We start from the raw sequence: 16126 nt of genomic DNA, 5'->3' as shown, positions 1-16126 counted from the left end.
TTATGTGTATGCTTTGTGTATGAGAGGTTTACGACGTATCTGTTGGTTCTGAAAGAAGGATCCATCCTCTGTTAATCTTCTCTCCTTTATGTTTCCTTTTCCCTGTTATACAGGTTTTCTTGATCCAAGAGGAGGATCTAAAGACTGGGGAGGAATAGCGCTTTATAACTAACTAGACTTACCTTGCATTGGTTTAATCTATTTCAGTCAAGCTGATGAAAAACGATATAAAGAGAAATGCATATACAAGTCAAGCTCTAATGAGGCACATAGACTACATCACTAGTACATTTATAACTATGTTGATCAGTAATCAACTATACTGATTTACCATTTTGCAACTTAGCCTTGAGAGATCTTTCTGTGCATCGTATATGTTAGAAGACTAAATGAGGTGAACATAGTGAATTATCAGTTACCAAAGGCCACTGGTAATAAGGTCACTCTGAACAGCATCTGCTTCTACCACAAAACCTGTTAATTATGAGGAGGTATTGATGGCTGCAAGTCCGCCGCCTAATGAATTCAGATATTGATCCAGCGACCGTGTCTTTTGACAATGACCCTCCCGTCTCTCAGCCCTCATTCAATAGCAACACAATGGCTGCAGCTGTGAGATCAGCCATGCTGTATCAGCAAAACACGTCCATTGATACAGGTAAATGCAGTCATCACATTCAGGATGGGATCTATGTCGGGTCTTCAATATATATATTATAACTCACATTCTCAACAATGTCTATGAATTGTTGTGTAATGCTTTTAAGGAAGTATTGACCGAGACATGCACCTCCACACTTCAATATCAAATAAATGAGAGCAGTGTAATTATGTATTGATTACAACTAACTATTGATTTAATCATCTAAAACCTTTTTTTTTATAAGTCAATGCTAAAAATCAAAGGTTAGGTTAATAGCATTGTGTAATGCGTTTACTCAAAAGTTTAGATTTTCAAATCCTTCTATGAATGATTCAATATGTATTTTAATGAACTTATCTTTATTAGGAAACGCACTTTGTTTTTGTTTGTTTGTCATCGATGGTTATCAACTAATGCACGTGGTATGAAGTGTCCCTGTGTTCAGACATATTATTGACACTTTTTCTAGTTTGCATAGATTTAAAAAAGAGCAAATATTTGGTTTCACCCTTACAAAACCTCCACAGATGATTTTAGTTGTGAGAAGGATGGTAAATGAAGGAAAATAAACATGAGTTTTCTGCATTGCTGCCTCACTCTATCTGTAGCTTTACATTCTCCCGTTATTGACGTGTTGTGAACAAACAGGAAATATAATCTTGTATATTGCTTATGAAATCTGTTGACTCACGTTGCTAAATGTTGTGTTGTGGAGGGCTCCACATGGCTAAGGGTTAGGCTGTTTGGCCATGATCAATAGGGTTAAGGTCATTAGCATGTTATGAATACCATGAGGCCCTGGGAAAGCTGAGCAGAGGACCAACGAACTGGGCTCTGATTGGCTGGAACGAGTCGCAAGGAGAGGCCACCCCCCACTGACCAAGGAGGTCATTTGAAGAGCTGATGACCTCTGACTTCAAGCCAAGAGGGTAATGGATAGCTTTGCATATATTTGATTTCTACAATATTAAAGGTGTGTTGTGTTTGACCAAAAACAAATAAACACCAGTCTTAGCAAAAACTGTGTTTTTGTCTTGCAACGTTTTCCTCAAATCTTGACATTACCCAGGGACATTTTAACAGCACTGGCCATGACACAGAATATATTAAAGGTCTAGCTCACAAATCAACCAGTCAAACTATTAATTATGATTATTTTTAAACTACAATAAATCCTGTAAGGTTACTTTCTCTTTTCACTACAGTAAAATACAAAATCTGTATCACATAAACACACAGGAACATTCTTTAAAAAAGTTTATTGGCTTTTAAAACCACTTTAAAAATCTCACCAGTGAGTACTTTCCATTGAAAAAAGAAACAACGCAATTGCAATATTAACAAGCTACTGTACATTAAGCAGTACACCAGACAACACCACGGAGGAGGTTTTTTTTTTCTTCTTTTTTTCTACTGGTATAAATGGACAAGATAGTCAAACAGAGTTGGTTCTGGGTCAGTCAAAGGTAAAGAATCAGAGTCACTGCTTGATGGAGCTCCTGTACTCATGAAGAGGTGCATTCCTTCATTCAAATTCAAATATCAGTGCCTTATTGATTAAGAAAAGATTACGAGAAAATTTTACATTTCTTCACAAATGCATTTTGCAAAAAAAATAAGAATATGTAAAAATCAACAGAAAACAGTCATCATGAACATAACATATAGAACAACATTAACTTAGTAAACAGCACACAACAGAAGTAATCAAACTTATGAAACTAGCACTGCCAGTCTGGTTAACAGAACCTGCCCAAATCACAGAAGACAGTGGTTACCAAGGATACAAAGTACAACAGAAGTCATCACACATGTGTGCGTACAATCATTTATCAACATAATGAGCACGTAGGTTTTAAAAGGTTGTTGAACTTTCCCCCCCTCAACGCTTTATATTCTCGTGTATGAGAATGAGTAAGAAATGTGTATCTCACTGAGATTAATGCACATTTTGCTACAAGACAATTAGTCATTTTCTGACAGTTAATTTCCCTACTCATCTTGTCATAAAAAATATTTGTCGTCCTTTTTTTTGTGGGCAGCCATCATTACGTTTGTCCATAAAGATGTGGCAAAGCAATGTGTCATACAAATTTAGTGCAATAACGTGAACCTCCAACGTTTGTTGAAACATGAGTAACTGTTTTTTTTCTTCTCCAGTGTCTGCTGAAAGGCTTCGAGCACAATGTCTGTCACAGAGATGTTTGCAACCAGCTAACAGTAGCACAACTTTTTTTTCTCAATATACCATGCTATTGATCCTGCTCAAAAGCGCACATCACTTCTGCAACTGCAGAGACCTATTATCTTTGAATAGAAAAAAAGTTAAAGAAAATCAGCAAGCGAGACCCGACAGCATTACTTTTACGACACACTGAGCCAGAAATGTAACACACAACATACAGTATCTTGCCGACTATAGATCTGTTAAGCTTTTTTTTTCTCTTATGAATGGCACATACTTAGCTAGAATAATGGCCATAATATAGTGTCTTGATACATCACATCTCTATGTATCTATCCTATTTACAGATGGAGCTTAAACATGACTCATACAACATTGACCAAATAGCCCAAAACTCAAGCAAGCATTCTACTGTATCACAGAGCCTACCTGGCTAGCAGTGATGGTTTCAACATGCTCTCAGGTCCATGGTTGCCTATCAAACATAGGACAGTGACCCTTTTCACAAATGTACATACTATACATAAGATTTATGCAACTCAACCCTTTTTCATCGAAATAAAACTCTTTTATATCTCCGAGGTCGCCCTGTTTTTTGTTGCCGTTAACGTCTACTAGGAGTGTCTATGTGTAATAATCTCTTATGTTATTTAAACAGATCATCTTTGGTATGGAAATAAGGCTGGATTTTCCACAAACATAATTTCATTTCTTTTTGATCCCAAGATGACATCAAAACATAAATGTCAGCCTCTAGCTTTCTATGTAACTAAGCCTTCTCCATACCATTGATATAGCATGCCAACAAAAATCTCATGACTTAAAAGTGTGCCTGCCATGTTTTATGGACAGCATATCAAATTCCTCCTAATCCATTACTGATAAGAGCACACAGTGTAGTTTTTAGCCTATACAATACACATCTATATTGTAACACTGCAAAAGAAAAATAATCAGAAAAAGTACTGAAAACATCAGAGTTACAGCTGCCTTGATATGATGAAGCTCTGGATGGTTCTGAAGAGTCTTAACATTATACTATATACAGTCTCTCTACAGATGGCATAAGGCCTTGGACTTTGGGAATAAGGCAGCCAGTTGTTGATTCCTCTCGATGTATAGTCCACAACGTGGCCTGAATTCCCATCTTCTCCCTCCTGATTCATCTACTCCCTTTATAAGATATTAAACAGTACAAGAAGTATAGGCTTTGAGAAAATTTCACTCTTGGACAATGCTCAGACGTGAATCAGTTTTCCACTGATTTGGTATATGATAAAGTATAAAGATTATGTCGTAAATTCAGCACCTGGCAGCATAAGATGCTACCCTTTTTTAATATTCAGATATGGCAGGCAAATGTACTACAACTATTATGTGCATATACTACAATCCCAATATTGTCTCCATTTGGTTGAACTTGAGCCGCACACACTGAAAATAGTATTCAACAGCATACGTTTTTGGTCTTTTGTGCCAAATTTCCTGTCCATCTCTTTCTTTCATTAAGTGTCTGTTGAATACAAATATTGCATTATTGATTGGTTAGAACAAGGAAGATTATGTTTCTCTTAATGGTCAGACCATACGCACCTGCCCTTTGTAAGTGCATGCTGCCGTCAAGTACTCACACCTTTTACTTGAAATGCTGACATTTCTATTTTCAGATGAGGGCGAAATGTGGTTAAGTACTGAATCTCTGGGTGACGAATGAAAAAGGAGAGAAGTAACTAAACGTTAGTACGAGTGATTTTCTGGTAAGCCCGGCACTTTTAACAGAACGAATGGCAAAGTCCAGACAAATCCAAACAAACTATAGTTTAAAAACAGACAAACTACATACGCACCAAACAAACAACAGAGAACATAAATCATACGGAGTAAAAGATGACTTTAGCCCAGCATCTCGACTGAAGTCGGCTGGTCTTTGCTTTCTAGCCAGTCAAAAGAGTTCACAGTATCACTGCATATTTGCTGAAAAAGCGGGTCGTTCTTCAGTTCTTCCAGTGTTGAGTCTTCGTATTGTTCCTGCTGTTGATTAGGATCAAACAGCAGGTTGGTGTCCAACGTGTTAAGGTCAGTGATGCTACTGGACAGATCGGAGGTCAGCCTGATGTCGTTTGAAAAGTCAGACGCCACAGCATTGAGCTCGGAAGCTACCTGACCCACCAACTGAGAACTGGGGTTGAGGCCGTCGTGCCCCAACAAGTCCTTGACGGTGTTGTTGAAATCAAGCTGCTGTTGCTCGTCCTCCTGCTGCTGTGTGCTCTGGAGGAGGAGCTGCGGTTGTGTCTGCACAGCATTCTCCTGGACCTGCTGCTGGTCACCAGGACCCACTTGTGCTTGGCTGTCCACAGTGGAGAAACTCACCTGTTCCCCACTGCTAGAGGTGAGGTAGCCATGCTGCTGGAGCTCAAAGGCAGCAGGGCTGGAGCGAACAGGCAGCTGAGTCTGGTGGGCAGCTCCTTCCGCAAAGCCAGGAGTGGTCTCCAGGATCTGTGTGAGGTTCATACGGGCCGTGTAGTTAGAGGCGAGGTTGTTGATGCCCAGGCCGCGGACAGAATCGCCGCCATCAGCTGTCATCTTGCTGAGAAGAACATTGGTGATTTTGGCGGCGTTGCTCTGACCGTGCACGGGCATCCTCTCACTCTGCATCATGATGTTCAGGGGCACGGATTGGCTCCGCTGAACCATGCTGTGCACCGAGCCGACGGTCTGACTGTTGGACAGGATGCTGAGCACCTCGGAGGTGATGGGGCAGTTAAAGGGTGAAACCACAGCTTGGGTGGTGGTGTTAGTGGTGGTGTTGGTGGTGGCTGGAGGGTTGGCATTGCCACTGAAGTTTCTCTGGCGCACTGCCGGACTGACACTGCGGCAACGGAAAGTGCTGGATGCAGATGAGGTGGATGCCTTGTTGTCCAACGGTGCAGGCACAGCAAAACTCTCCTGTTTGGTGGGAGTAGTGACACCCGTTAGCAGCAGCTGCTGCTGCACCGGGGATATGGGGGTCAACCGGCCAAAGTGAGCCGCATCCTGTCTGGACTGAGCTTGAAAGGACTGGCCCGGAATCGCAAAAGCATGCGGCTTACGAAACTGATCATCTACCAGGTCTTGGTAGCTGGGCAGAATGCCAATGCTGTGGTTGGGCAAAGGAGCGACAGAGTTGCTGTTGTAGCGGTTGTTGATCCACTCCAGCTTGGCCTTGTCAGGGTGTGTTGCCATTGGCCTTTGCATGGGCTTAACAGGGCTACTGGAGACAATGCTGGCATCGTGGTACCCCGTGACGCTCGAGTTGATCGGCGTGAACGCAAAAGGGTTCCTGCACTCCACCGGGCTCGGGGGGACGCTGCTGCAGTTGGACAGTGGTGTGCTGATGGGGGTGTGGCGACCCATGGGTCCATCCACAGGGGTGATCGGAGCCATGCGGGAACAGGGGCTCTCTCTCGTCATGCTGTGCCCGAGGGTCATCTCAGAGGTGGGGGTTGGCGTCGGCGTCGGAGTCGGTGTTGGAGTGGGAGTTTGGACGGGAGTGGTGCTGCTGTGGGCAGAGTGGAAGAAGGTAGGGCCAGACTGGTGAGCGTTCATGATGGAGCCTTGACCGCTGGCTGACTGGCCTTGTATGGACACATCCACACAGCTACCAAACAGACCCTTCAGCTTCATCTGCTCTTCCATTTGCACGAGCTCCTCCACAATACTGTCCTGGGTCATGTCGTCATCGTTGAACGGGAAGTAGTCCATGTTGGGCTGAGAACCTGCAAAGTCAACCATCTCCTGCACGAGGCTGAGCTGGCCTGAGGCCTCGGGGGGTTGACCGAGAACGGAAAGTTGGTCAGAAGGGGCTTGTTTGTGTTCTGCTGGCATCTGCTGCGCAAACGCCTGCTTCCGAAGCTCATCAAGCTGTCCCTCCTCCCATATTGTGCTCTTTAAGTCTCTCATCACAGAGGCTTCGTGTGCTCCTGAGTTGGCTGGTATGGTGAGAGGGTCTCTGGTGATCTGCCGTAGCAACGCCTGATCCGGCATGTTGTTTCCAGCGGCGGTTGTATCAGTTCTGACGGAGTGGTCTTCGCGTTTCATCAGCAAGGCCTGGGGTTTGACAACAGTCTGGGAGCACTCGTTGTGTGTGATGGGCGAGTCAGAGAGAGCAAGGATCTGTGTGGGCCCCATGGAGGTGTGTCTCACAGTCACTTTGCAGGGAGCACTCTCTGGTCTGGCGGGGGTTCCCGGTCTGGGGATCCTCTTCAATCCAGCACTGACTCCAGGTTTGGGATTGTCAATTACAGCCAGTGGCTGCTGGGAAATAAACACTCTTTTCACAGGAATGACATGGGACTCTCCACCTGGGCCTGTGCGCTTTCTTGGGCTCTTGATATCCAGGCAGACATCTTTCGATGTTGGGGTAAGACCAGAGGAGCCATTGAATGATGTGTTGCAATACAAGTTGTGATTATCAACAGTCAAGTACAAAGTACTGCCATGGCAGTTACTGCTATTGCTGTCCTGAGTCCCAGCTACAGATTTCGAGATGGGAGGGGATGTTGGGTCAATTTTTATTCTTGACCCCTTGTCGGGTCCAGGAGAACACTTAATCAGGAAGCTTGGCTCACTTGCAGCCCTGAACTTAGCCATTTTATCCTCTTTTACCCCCAAAACAGTTCTCCCTGTGCCATGGCCGTGGTTATTGTCATGTCCAGCTTCACACAACAGTTTGATGTCAGTGGAGAGGATCGGGGTGGAGATCAGGGCACCGGGTCGGATTGCAGAGGAGTGAGGGGCAAATGAACTCCCACAATGTGTGTACTGTGAGTCGTCCAGGGTCGCGATGGTATTCACACCCGCCGAGGCAGGACGCATGGCCGTGCTGCTGCTGGGAGCCAGAGCAATGGCCGTCATCTTCACCACGTTGACTGAGCTGACGTGGGGAGTTGGCATCACAGTTTTTATCGGGCTGTTGGTGATGAGCAGGGTGGGAGGTGAGCGCAGCGTGATGGCACTGGTGGCAGAGGGCTTGGGCAGGATTTGTGCGTACCGCGTACCATGTCGTGCCAGCCGGTCACTCACAGGACTGGCTGATATATTCTGAGGGTGTTTGGGGGACTGTTTCAGAGACTGAGTGACCACTTGGAAGTTCACAGGCAACACTTTCCCTTCTGAAGTCCCCACAGGGCTGGGAGAGGTCATCAACTGCCTGCCTCGCTGTACCTGGGAGAAGAAATGTGAAAATATATAAAACGACACTTCGGCACATCTGTTCAATAACATATCTGAGCACAATTGGAGACAGAAATTCCGCCACATACCGTGACTGGGCTGGAAACAGCTGCTACCACGATGCCTATGGTGGGCTGCGGGGAGAGTAGAGCAGGGCTGCCACAGGCGATGGTGGGGCCAAGAGTACTGGCCTCTGTCCTCTTGACCTGGCTCTCACTGGGCAGCGGTGACTGGAGCTTCTGCTCCTGCTGCTTCTTCTGGATCTTGCGCTGCAGTTGCTGCTTCGCATCAACAGAGGGAGAAGGCAGGGTCTTCACCTGGGGCTGGAAAGAGTTTGCCTCCGCTGTCGGCACAAACGCAGAGGCTGGAGTTGGCGTCTTCATCCCTGTCAAGCGGAGAAAACGGAAATCAAAGAATGATGTAAGAATCAGTCAGGATACAGTGTAAAAGAGAGCAAAGCCCGTCAACCAGGTTCTGCTAATAGAGACAATTTAACTCGTTCTGGCCATGTAAGCACAGATTATTATGCACAGTATTATCACAAACTTAAAAACTGTGACGGATAACATCGTTGTAATATGTCATGTTTATTTACAATGGCCGATGCACTGTTATGTTGATCATGAGAGGCCAGGACAGAACACGACAGTAACATCACAACACCAGTCGATGAGAGGCCGTCTTTCTTTACCTGTGGGCGTTCCAGTCATAACAGTGAGTGCAGCCATGGACTTAGTACCAATGTAGTGGCTATTGAGCAGGAAGCGGGCCAGGTCCTCCACATGGTCAAACTGACGACTCAGCACCTTTTGGGCCCACTCGCACACCAGTCCACAGGCGGCAGACCTCATTTCATCTTCAGCGCTCGGGGACTGGCCTGACGGCTCCATCAGCTCACACTGCGGTGGACAGCGGCAGGCGGACGAGCGTCAGACAGTTTCACACGTCTCACAAGATATTTTATTGGATGTTTATTTCTTTTCTCTTCAGAGTAACTTACCCCATCACCAGATTTCTGCAGATCCAGGTTGGGTAAGGACGGCATGTGAACAAAAGCTTTCTTCCTTAACCCGCTATAACAGTATGTGAGAAGGAGTTAAGGAGTCTTAAACACAATGACTTCATCTGGAAATAGACATCAACACCTTTTATTGTTGACAGGTTCATCAGAATTAAAGGATATTTGGATTTCCCCCTCATGCCCAGTCGACGTGCCTTCATGTTAGGAAAGACATTCTTCATGATCTTTCCGAAGTCTGCTGCGCTCAGTGGATTGTAGCCGAGATTGTCACAATAGCTCCTGCAAAAGAAGAGAATCATCCATAAGATTAAAAGAGGAACGCATACTGTCGTCACACCCCTTTCCTGTGCCCTCTCTGTTTCTGTTACACTCACTTGTATTCGTCATACACCTCTTGCTTTGGGAGGGAAGTCTCTGGGTGCTCTTCTAGGTGATTCCGTATCCAGTTGAAAGCATACATCTGTTGAGTACGGCTTGACGACATGGAACTCTGATCACTGGAATTAGTGTAGAAGAAGGATAAATCTGGTGAGGCGATGTCCTTGGTTTGCATGCATCATTTCTCGTTAATACAGAAACTTTAAATACCATAATCCAGGGGTGGACCCCCTCTCATTCTCAGTCCAAATGGGTAGAATTGGGGGGTTGGAGTGATGAATAGATATGGGGAAACAAATGAAACACAGACAGGTAGGTATAGCAAGAATCTACACAAGTGGTTTGCTTCATAATGATAATCAATCATGCAGCTGAAAAATGAATGACAATTATAATATATATATATAGCCCAAAAAAGCCAAAGAGCAAAGTGTGCAAACTTGATTTAAACTTGAGGGATGTGCGTGTGTGTATGTGTGCGTGTGTGTGTGTGTTGTGTCATACCTTTTATCATTGCCACTGCTGGGACCAGAAGGCAACTTCAGGTAGAGGTAGAGTTTTTCGATGTCTGTAAACTTCTCAACATCTTGCTGTAAAAATAAAATGATCACAAAAAGGAAACCACATCATTTATAAAAAACTAAGTCAAATCAGTTCCCCAAACATCACCTATAAATGTCTGCCTCGTGAGTGCGATATGGATGAGAGAATGAAGACAGAAGATGACATTGATCAATATTTTGTAAATCATATTTTAGACCTAATGGATTTCACAAGGGAACACATAATACATTCGCAGCATTAGTTTGAATTTAGCACCGATTCTTAAACGCTCCACTGGTGAGACACAACCCCCTAACTATTGATTCCCCCCCGACTGCTTTTCGTTCTAAGAATTTCTAAGAATGGACTCATCTTCCCGGTTTCCTTTACTATTTGCCTCTTTGTTGCTAGGGGAACCAATACTTGAATGAATGAGGTCAGAGCTGTCGGCCAATGAGCAGTGAATGAAAAACGCTATTTACTACACTCCATTGCCTCAAGCACGGTGAACGAGTCCTCCTCTGCTTATAGATGGTGAACTAGCCATGGCTCAATATTTTGGCAACATCCACGAAAACATTTTCTTGTATTTTCTAAGAGGACTTTTCCACCTGAACCTATACTTAGACAAAGGAAACTTGTTATTTATAAATTCATGCGCTTTCAAAAAAAATTATTTGGTGGACTTTGAAAACACTTAATTAAATGGATTAAGTAAAAAATAAGATGCTTCCAGATGTATACAAAAACAAAGACGAGAACAAATGCAAAAACAAAGATGTTTAACAGTCACAGAACGTCATTTGCGGAGTTGAAAATAAAAATAAAATGTGGAATATGTACAAATAAAATGATTATCAAATACAAAACCCGTATGGATTATATGTACAAAACATTTATTTTGATTATCTTTCATTTTCGGTGTATAAGTTTATTGATATTTGTTCAATGTAATAATGTTAAAGGGAGGTGTCGTAATAAGCTATGGATTCAGTCTACACCTTTTTTTATTGATAAATAATAAAGTAAAATAGGGACTCCTGGGCTGTCTGCCTTTCCGAGGTGGTTATTATGGACGCGGTTATTAAAACGTAGCTTACAAAAGCAGCTAGCATATTTATTTTACTCATCACAGCAAGCGTTTTATTCATTTCATAATTTTGCACTTTATTAATATTTTGTTCAATGTTCCTTGTCCGATCACACATTGGACAGTGACTGATTTGCGGTGCTGAGGAGGCCGTGGTCGTGTATTACTGTTGCGTTGCATATATTCTGGGCAACGAGTACGTGAAGACTTAAGTTAAGATATGTTCAGCAATATAAACAGGCCCCACATTTTAATCCCAGTATTTAAAGACCATAACATGTTACCTCTTAATGTGGTTTAGGATGTTGTGTTTCCTTTTTTTGAAGAGGTCATCAATACATGCAAGAAAAATGCTTAATTTTCTGAAAGGATGGAATTATTACTTTTTTAATTTTAGGCAATATGACTATACTGTGGCACAATGTGATAAAATATTTTGATTTGTCAGTTACTTAATTCACTGGATAAGCTAATGCAATACAATTTTGCCAAAATGTATATAAACATCTTAATACAAGATAACATATATGGTGATAAAAGATTAATAAATGCCACCCACCCCTCAGTATTACTTTAAGATCTCAAACCCTTTTTTCACCTTACCTATACATTGTGTGCTCATATTATTTTACAATAAGGAGCTTCTGATATTTACCCCACAACCATATTTGAAACAATCCATAAGTGAGACACATTTTCAAGTTTTAATTTTCTTTATAAAGGAGGTCTTTTATCTGCTCCAGCCTGACATGCCTTGTCCAACAGGGTCATGTGTCAATTGAAAGGGAATATTCTTTCTGAAATCTATCAAACACCAGACAGACTTGTTGAAATTAAAATAGAAACTGTTAACCTGTATTGTATTCAGTAACTACGAATGTCAATGCTTTATCATGTAGCTTTGATGTCACTGACATGGCTGTGTTGCTGAATACGAGATGTGGGCCACTTCAGCACAGATAAATCCACAACAGAATGTGCATAAATAGAAATATTTGAAATATACAGATGTGGCAGAGTAGCAAAAAAAAGTTGTTCCTTTGAATATTGTAAATAAAAAGATCTATGTGTATGGACAGGCACATATAATTCACAATACTGTTACCATGATTAAAAAAGAAAACAGTAAAACATAAGAGTAATATATAAAATAGGACAACTAAGCATGAAAAGTATATAAATTATTTTCAACTAAAGCTAAACTGCACATCTGTTCTCATGATCCACCAACTAACATGTTACATGTGACTGTGATAATAAGGGTTTGGTCGAGTGTCAGGTAACACACCACAAAGACTTGGCTTGTGCAGGTAGAAGGCTTTCTCATGGGTACTCACCAATATGCTGTCCACTTTTGATTGTACAGATTTGCTGCAATAGAAAAGAGAAAAAGTCAGAATTGAGAATAGATATGACTTGGATTCATTTAACCTTGATAACTGCAGTTTTTTCCTGTTATTTCATGTTTTCTTTGTATGGTCTAACGTATAAGAAACCCGATATGAACAGTTGAGTCAGGCAACGTATTGATATTTATAATTTTTCATATATTACTGCAGTTTTTGAATATTTTTTTAATATACTAAATTAAGATACACAATCGGTCAGGTTGAAACAGGAGTGAATGAACAGACATCTTCAGGTCTCCCAACAGATGTTTTGGGGCTTCAGCTGGTCATTCAGCGACTTGAAGAGACTCGACCCAAAACCTTGGCTTGGCTGTTTGCTCCAGGTTGTTGTGATGCTGAGTCGTAAACTCCAAGGCCAATGGGCCACTGTCACCTCCCTTACCATGACCCTGTTAGCCTTGAGTATGATATATATATATATATATATATATTTATAAATCATGACAAATCATTTTTATTTACCAATCAAACTATATGTTGTGTCCTCATTCACTCCTCCCAATGTAACCTCATTAGTTCATTGTAGATTTGTTGACAGTTATGAATTATTATCACTTTGCATCATCGTTGGCAGGTGTAGTGTCACCACACCTCATCTGAGAAATGCAGTGCATTGCATTGAGCCATGGACAATGCATGATTGTTCCAAAGGCCTTTTTAACATCACATGTTATAACTTGTTATGGTAGTAAATGCTCAGGAGTTAATAATAACGTTAACAATGGCTCCATTCTAGTTGGGTGTCCTCGTAAGCCATGTGAGTGCGACAGTGAACCAGCATGCACAATACCAAGACCATGAAACTGAAACAGCTAAATGGAATTCAGTCATCGTTGTTATTATCATTTACACCTGTGCTTTTCCTACACGGCTGGAAAATGTCTTTATATTTTATACATTTCAAATTCTGGATTTTAACATAGGTAAGCTGGTATGGTGTGGACAGCACTTTTAATGCACTGTGTAGTTTATAGGGCGGTAATAGGAGAGCTCAGACACATCCCTAGAGGCTTTGCCAGGATCATATCAAAGCAGGTGCACTAATGGATGCAGAGCAAGTTCACTTTGAAAAAGTCAAATGAATCTGCAAAAAGAAAAACATGTTTTTTTCTTTTTGTGGGTGATGGTTATCGTGTTAGTACATAACATCCATTTGAAATCACATACATAAAGTGTGCAAAAACTGCGAATGAGGTTTGAATTATTACCAACGCCACTGTACAGTACGTCATAACACCTGAGCAATGTCGATAATAAAACGTCGCGATATTTAATTGATTTTACTCGCAATTTACTGCACAACACACCGAAATAATGTCGTTAAAATCGTTTCCAAAGCCACCGTAGAAAAACTAAAACACAAACACACTGAACCACGAGCAGCACTGCATCTCTGGTTTGACACCTGTCACCCGGAGCAGCAGCACCAGCGGTGGGTTGAGCATCATCTATCACATGGCCTCCTCTGGCTCATGACTACTGCCACTGCCGCTGGAAATAACCAGGCGTGAACGTCCCATTGATGCCCAACCAGCGAGCGGGCAGCACGGCTTCCCTCCCGTGAAATGCCCTCCGGTCGGCACCGTGTTATTTCCAGCCGCTTTGTGCAGCCCTCTGCCCCCCCTGCCTCTCCACAGCGAGATACGCTAATTACGAGGCTACTGCTAGCGGAAAAAAAACGAGAAAAAAAAGGGACAAGTGTGGCTGCTCGAGGATCATTTTTCATTTCTTACCAAATGGAATTCTTTATTTTGAACTGTAACGCGTTCGCCTCGGGCCCCTGGAGTCCTGGCACCAGCGCTGGAAGAGAGCCTAATCCCGAAGCAGGCTTCTGACCAGGTTGTTGTTGATCATCAGCCATCGCGACGGAGGGGTGGTGGGGGAGCTTTAACAAGTAGGCCTCATCCCCGGCTGTGCGCTGCACCGGACCCACCGCTGCTGGAGCGGCTCAGTCAGCTAGGACAGCCCGCTGAATCCACCGCAGAGCATGGCGACAAACACCGTGATCGGACCCGACGCAAAACACAAAACGGAACCAAAAATGACACCCGGGGAATACAAAAGGCATTTCGCAGAGGTCTCTCCGCTGCCGCAAATAGCACGCCTGCAGCAGCCAGCAGAAGCTACAGACCAGCTTGGCTGCGTCAAGGTACAGACGAGAAGCACGGCCAGCCCGGAAGTACACGGGGAGTGTGGGCCTTCAAAATAAAAGCACGGGATCTGAAACTGTTTACGGGAAAGTTTCACGTTTTTGTGTGTGTCTTTGAATAATAATGGCATGTCCAGTTGTGCATTCAAATAGATATGCAAGCTGTAATCGTGTATGCTGTTCACACTGGACAACACAACATCCCTCTCTGACATAATTGCACAATCCAAAGTGTGTCTGAATATATTAAGATGTTCTTTGTATTTTCACAGATAGTATTTATTTAGGGATATTAACATGGAGATGTTTTTTAGTATTTAAAACACTCTTATAAGGAAGTACAAAGAGTGTCGTTTTTTTCTAACCCATCACTTACATTGGAAGCACATCATGAAGGGATATTATAATGACCAGTATTAACAGGAGTTATGATTATAGCAAGCAAAAACTATAGTAGCAAACTATTGTTGTATGGCAGACTTGACAAATCAATGTTCAATTTGAGTGTGTGCACCAGGTCCATAAACAATTCCTCGGGCCCTTGGTTCTTCCTACTATGTGAGAGTTCCCCCATGCTAGGATACAACAACTACATGTATGTTGTTGTTCTGCAAAAATCTAATTACCTTGAAAAAATTGCTAAATAATGAACCTGGGTTACTAGAGGCCCCCCTGATACTGTATACATAATATACAACGTGATCAACTCACTTTGACTACTGGCCCCTTTCAACCAGAAAGTCCCTTAATATGAAAGGGTTTCTGGGTTCAAATGATGCCAACCAAGTATTGCAAGAACATGAATTGGCAATTTTGAAATTATATTAATTAATTTAGTGACTTTTTTTCAGCATCAATACAAAACACTTTTCATATACTTGAATAGCTGTGAATATTACCTGCATATCATTGGAGTGGTTGAACAAAACATCAGTCAATTGAATTTGTCATCTTATGCTCTGGTCAATATGTGATGCAATTTATAAAGAAAAAAAATCATTATCCATTAATTACAAATATTAATTGTCAGATTAATTAACAACAAAGCTATTTATCGGTTGAAAGTAAATCATTGTGTTTTAAATACATAATTGTACTGCTATTTTCCCATTTGCTATATGTGTGTTTTTAAAAGTCTTAATTTTAAACTCCTGACGGGGATTTATCGCGTTTCCTCTAACTTGACGCTGGTCCGTGTGCTGCAGTTCCGCTATCAGCCGTCAGGGGCGCTGTTGCAGGAAGCTGGTTGATCAGATAGTGACAACGACGGGTAAACAGCCAGGATGATATCACCTCATCATGTAAACCGGTCATATACCTGCGCGTGTATCGATCCAATGATCTACCAATATGTTTAAATCGAGTGATGATCAGACTTTCAGTGAAGGAATAAATGATGTAATATCAAACAGATTGCTCCAAGACATCACACACTTCAGCCTACTATTATTTCCTTCAGCTGAAATCTAACACACAGCTGGCGGAAAAAAATAACCT

At 42.4% G+C, this 16126-nt stretch overlaps 1 protein-coding gene across 1 annotated transcript; it reads right to left on the bottom strand.

Moving 5' to 3' along the window:
• Positions 1-1885: 1885 nt before the first annotated feature.
• On the bottom strand, positions 1886-14861 carry LOC130195442 (DNA-binding protein RFX7). Its single transcript, XM_056416970.1, has 10 exons — positions 14214-14861; positions 12409-12442; positions 9944-10028; positions 9649-9685; positions 9435-9557; positions 9223-9339; positions 9040-9124; positions 8731-8938; positions 8129-8424; positions 1886-8030 (listed from the first exon to the last, which is right to left on the bottom strand). The coding sequence occupies exons 1-10, from the start codon at positions 14339-14341 to the stop codon at positions 4722-4724; spliced, it is 4422 nt and encodes a 1473-aa protein (XP_056272945.1). The 5' UTR covers positions 14342-14861; the 3' UTR covers positions 1886-4721.
• Between the last annotated feature and the right edge of the window lie 1265 nt (positions 14862-16126).

The sequence above is a fragment of the Pseudoliparis swirei genome, chromosome 6 (genome assembly GCF_029220125.1).
Source record: "Pseudoliparis swirei isolate HS2019 ecotype Mariana Trench chromosome 6, NWPU_hadal_v1, whole genome shotgun sequence".
Taxonomy (NCBI): Eukaryota; Metazoa; Chordata; class Actinopteri; order Perciformes; family Liparidae; genus Pseudoliparis; species Pseudoliparis swirei.
This window is presented reverse-complemented; position numbering and strand designations above follow the sequence as displayed.

Coding starts and splice junctions, on each gene's coding strand:
- LOC130195442 (XM_056416970.1), bottom strand. CDS start 14,341: ATGGCTGATGATCAACAACAACCTGGTCAGAAGCCTGCTTCGGGATTA. Junction 10,029..12,408: donor CAAAAGTGGACAGCATATTG/GTGAGTACCCAT, acceptor TTATTTTTACAG/CAAGATGTTGAGAAGTTTAC. Junction 9,686..9,943: donor CAGCAGTGGCAATGATAAAA/GGTATGACACAA, acceptor TTCTACCCATTT/GGACTGAGAATGAGAGGGGG.